Below are 4,675 nucleotides of genomic sequence, written 5' to 3'. Positions count from 1 at the left end.
AATTGAGATATCTGGTAATCCAGCTTTCATCTTTCTAAATAAGTTGAAGAAATTAAAGCAAATCATTAAAGATTAAAACTGGAATATCTTTGGAGATGTCAGAATTCATCTCCAAAATGCAGAAAAGGAAGTTGTTAAAGCTGCTCTAATATCAGATAGACAACCATAAAGTATAGCTCTTCTGGATAAACCTGTAGTTGCAAGAGGAAAACAATAACTTTTGTTCCAACATAATAATAAAGAAATAGATCAACAAAAAGTTAGAGTTAAATGGTTAAAAGAAGGTGCTTCTGACTCTAATTTTTTCCATACTTCTATTAAGATAAGACAAAGTCATAATGTTATTACTGAATTGGAAAACTCAACAGGGAGCATAATTTCAACACAACAAGAGATTTCAGAAATACTTGTGGAGCATTTTGAGAATAAACTTAAATACCAAGAAGTGAGATTTTCTGATGATATCTTTGAGAATATTCCTAAAATCATAAATGAAGCAGACAACAAAATGCTTAATGCATTTCTAACAAATGAAGAAGTATATGAAGCAGTTCATGATATGGATCCAGATAGTGCCCCTGGACCAGATACCTTTGCTGGTTGGTTTTACAGAAGCACATGGGGCATAATTAGTAATGATCTAATCCTAGCCATTCAATATTGTTGGAGTAGAGGTTTTATTCCAAAAGGCATGAATGCAAATTTTCTTACTCTTCTGCCAAAAATACAAGGTGCCAAGAAAGCTTCTCAGTTTAGGCCTATAGGTGTGAGTAATTTTTTCTTCAAAGTAATTACTAAAATCATCACTACAAGAATGGGGAGAGTGGTTGAAAAAGTAGTATCTCCACAGTAAGGTGCCTTCATCAAGGGGAAGAACATTCAGAATCAAATTGTTCTAGCATCCGAATTGATTAATGAAATGGAGATAATTAGAAGAGGAGGCAATGTTGGATTGAAGTTGGACATAACACAGGCTTATGATTCTCTTAGCTGGGATTTCTTGTTTCAAGCTATGTCCACTTTTGGTTTTTCAGCTCAATTTATCCATTGGTTAAAGGTGATTTTCAATCTACTAGAATATCTGTTATTGTAAATGGAGGTCCAGCTGGATTTTTTTTTCTATTGGTAGAGGATTAAAACAAGGTGACCCATTGTCACCTATACTGTTTGTTATTGATCAAGAAATATTAAGCAGAAGATTAACCCATTTGGTACAGGAAAGAAAATTAATTCCAATGGTCAACATAAATGGATGTCAACCTACACATATCTTTTTTGCTGATGATATTTTTCTATTCTGTAATGGTGATAAGAGGAACATTGATAAACTACCGAAGCTTTTGAAAGACTATCAGCAATCATCTGGTCAGATAGTGAGTATGGAGAAAAGCAAATACTTTGTGGGTGGCACCACTGACAACAGGAGAAACCAAATTGCCAATTTATGTGGCATGACATTATCAAAATTTCCATATAAGTATTTGGGTGTTAACCTGGTACCTGGAAAGATTAAATCTGCTCATGTATGGGAATGTGTAGATCTTTTACAGAGCAAAATGCCAGGTTGGATGGGTAAAATGCTATCATTTCAAGAAAGGCTTATATTGGTGAAACATGTTTTATGTAGTATATCAATCTACAATATGTCAATATACAAATGGCCAAGGAAAGTCTTACTTGAATGTGACAGAATCATTAGAAATTTCCTTTGGTCAGGAGATCCATCCAAGGAGAAATTATTGACAGTTAAATGGGAAGAAGTAAATGCTCCATTGGCTTAAGGAGGTTTGGGGATGAGAAGTTTAGAAGACATCAATAAGTCTTTACTTATGAAGTTAGCTTGAAAGATGCAGAATGGTAGTGATGAATGGGACAAATTTTTCCAAGCTAAATTCCAAGACAAACATGGTGCATGGATCAATTATTATAAGAAATCTTATGTTTGGATTGGGATCAAATGGGTTCTTGAGGAGGTTTTTGATAATACAAGGTGGATAGTAGGTAATGAAGAATGCATTTCAGTACGGAATGATATTTGGATCACAAGTAAGCCTTTAAGAGTTTTATACCCTGATAACCATTTTATGATTCAAAATCCTGATTTTAAAGTAATGCATTTACTGAGAAATGGAGAATGGATAATACCTGTTGAATTGTCAAATATGATACATGAGAATGCATTACCAGTGGTGGATGGGCAAAAAGACAGGAAAATATGGATATGGTCAAAAACTGGAGAATTTATAGTTGCAACTGTAGTGGAATGTGTATGAAAGAAATATCTTGTATTTCCATGGGCTAATTTTTTTTTTGGAAGAATACAGTTCATCCTAGCATTTCAAGAAATATATGGAAGGTGGTAAGAGGAATATTGGCTACAGACGAAAATATGAGTAAAAAAAGTTTCAATATGGTTTCAAGATGTTCTTTTTGTAAGGAAGCTGAAGAAACAACTAAGCATATACTATGGCATTGTAATTTTAATGAGCTAATCTGGCAATGGCTAGGTGGGATGTTTGTATTCTTTAACCCCATATCTTTGGAGGAGGTGCTAAATATGGCAAAATCTAAAAGCCCAGCTGTAAAAGAAATTTGGATCTCTGCTGCTCTTATAACTATAAAGAAATTATGTTTTCATAGAAACAGGGTGGTGTATGGTGGAATACAACCAAATGCAAAGGAATTGAAGAGGAAGATACTTCAGTTTACTAAGGAATGTGAGGTCAGGATGAAGGGATGTATGTGGAATACAGTTGAAGACCTTCAGATTCTTAAAATGTTTGGCATGAAATGCAGGAAAGTGAAAAATTGCAGAATACAGGAAGTTTTCTTCACTCTTCCCATTGGAAATACTATTTTACTATATTATGATGGTGTTGCAAGGAAAAATCCTGGAGAAGCAGGATATGGTTTTATAGGCAGAGATAGTGCAGGTGGATTCCTAATTGCAGTTGCAGGTTGAATGGGGGTTGCAACCAATTATATGGCTCAAATTTTTGTTGTTATAAATGCATGTGAATGGGAAATCAGTGAAGGCTTTCTACAGGTACGCATTATGACTGATTCAACATCAGTGATAAGATCTATTTCTTCCAGGAAAATACCTTGGTTTGTTCAAACCAGATGGAATAAAATTGTTAAAGCTCTCATCAGTTTAGAATTCAAACACAGTTATAGAGAAGTGAACTTCTCTGCTGATGGGCTTGCAAAGATGGATGTTACTTTACAAAGAGGTGAGAAGAGAATTTTTTTTGAATAAGCCCTTTTTTTTAATTAAATCTAGAACATCCAGATAAGACATACTATAGATTTGGATGAAAAAGGAGAGTTTTGAGTAATTGTAACATTCATACATGAATGGTTGTTGTAACAATTTTTGGAATCAATAAAATTTCATTATTAAGCAAAAAAACATAAAAGTTAGGCAGAATCATCCGAAAGGAGCGAAAAGACCGACGAAACGGACATAAACACGAGTGTGGACTAAGGAACAAGACCAAATTGAGGATTATTCAACTATATGTTATAGAGAATGAGGTCATTCAGAGTTTTCATAATCCCACACTCTAAAAAGTGACGAAAATACTTGTCAAAATTGGAAAACTTCCTAAGTACTCACAAACCCTAAGATTGTTATGGATGTTTAAGGAGACTTCCAAATACTTTTTAAGGGGTTCGAATACACGTTTTATCAAAATCCGAAGTGGATACAAGAAGACAAAGAGCGAAAGGTAGGGTTTTGGGTTTCTTCCGTAATCGTATTTATTTCTCTTTGATTATCTCATATGTATATCATGGGTTTTACCAAATCCATGAGTAGCTAAACTCATATTTGATTGAGGATGAATTATAAGTTATAAACACGATTTGATTTATATATGAATCTTTTTTTATGTCTTTATATGATTATCGTTTGTTTCTTCAGTGATGAATGTTTATGATTTATTTATTGATTGTTTTAAGGAGCCTACTAAACCGATCTATTAATTGACATATTGCTAGTAACAGGTTAGGATATCCGTAATTGTTGAATAATCTTTACATAAGTACAAAACGTGAGACCTTGCAGAGTTATTATGTAAAGCAATCGTGTGTAGAATCAACACTAGTAAACATACCGAGCTTATGTGTTTTATGCTAGGATAAACCTAATTCACAAAACCTAAAGCATTTGATTAGGTTACACCATGAGAGATTATTCATGGTGACCTAGACGGATAGAAACTGGTAGTCGAGCGCTTCTATATCTAAGAATATTAAGAATTTAAGGGATATCATGATAATCTATGATTAATGACGAATAGATGAATATATTACTTCATGATTGTTTAGTAACGAAGAAGGTATCATATCTCTCATCCTTGATTACATCTTTATTTTTTTCTTTGTTATTTGCTTTGCTTTATATCCTACAACAAACCCCCTCATTTATGACATTTGACAACTGAAAATTCCCTACACTTTGTGGGAATGACCATTTTTTCCATTATATTACTAGTTAATTATGTGGAAATAAGTGACTTAGTTTTTTGTACTCACGACATGCATCATTTTTCATGAATGATATTCATTCCGCTCAGAGTTGTTATCCTATTGAGTAATATCATTCATTACTTTAAGCACATTGTACCTTTTTAAACATAAACTGATACACTTCTTTAAGCACATTTTAGCT

The 4,675-nt window shown here is 33.3% G+C and overlaps 1 protein-coding gene across 1 annotated transcript; it reads left to right on the top strand.

Moving 5' to 3' along the window:
* The first annotated feature begins 919 nt into the window (after nt 1-919).
* Nucleotides 920-1,781, top strand: LOC113360493. The gene is made up of 2 exons (XM_026604001.1): nt 920-1,057; nt 1,218-1,781. Exons 1-2 carry the CDS (start codon nt 920-922, stop codon nt 1,779-1,781), a joined length of 702 nt encoding a protein of 233 aa, XP_026459786.1.
* The last annotated feature ends 2,894 nt before the right edge of the window (nt 1,782-4,675 follow it).

This window comes from Papaver somniferum, chromosome 3 (assembly GCF_003573695.1).
Source record: "Papaver somniferum cultivar HN1 chromosome 3, ASM357369v1, whole genome shotgun sequence".
NCBI lineage: Eukaryota > Viridiplantae > Streptophyta > Magnoliopsida > Ranunculales > Papaveraceae > Papaver > Papaver somniferum.
This window is presented reverse-complemented; position numbering and strand designations above follow the sequence as displayed.

What these genes read in the sequence shown, in the direction of transcription:
- LOC113360493 (XM_026604001.1), top strand. Translation starts at nt 920, where the DNA reads ATGGAGATAATTAGAAGAGGAGGCAATGTTGGATTGAAGTTGGACATA. An exon ending in AATTTATCCATTGGTTAAAG is followed by an intron (nt 1,058 to 1,217) that starts GTGATTTTCAAT and finishes CATTTGGTACAG; the next exon opens with GAAAGAAAATTAATTCCAAT.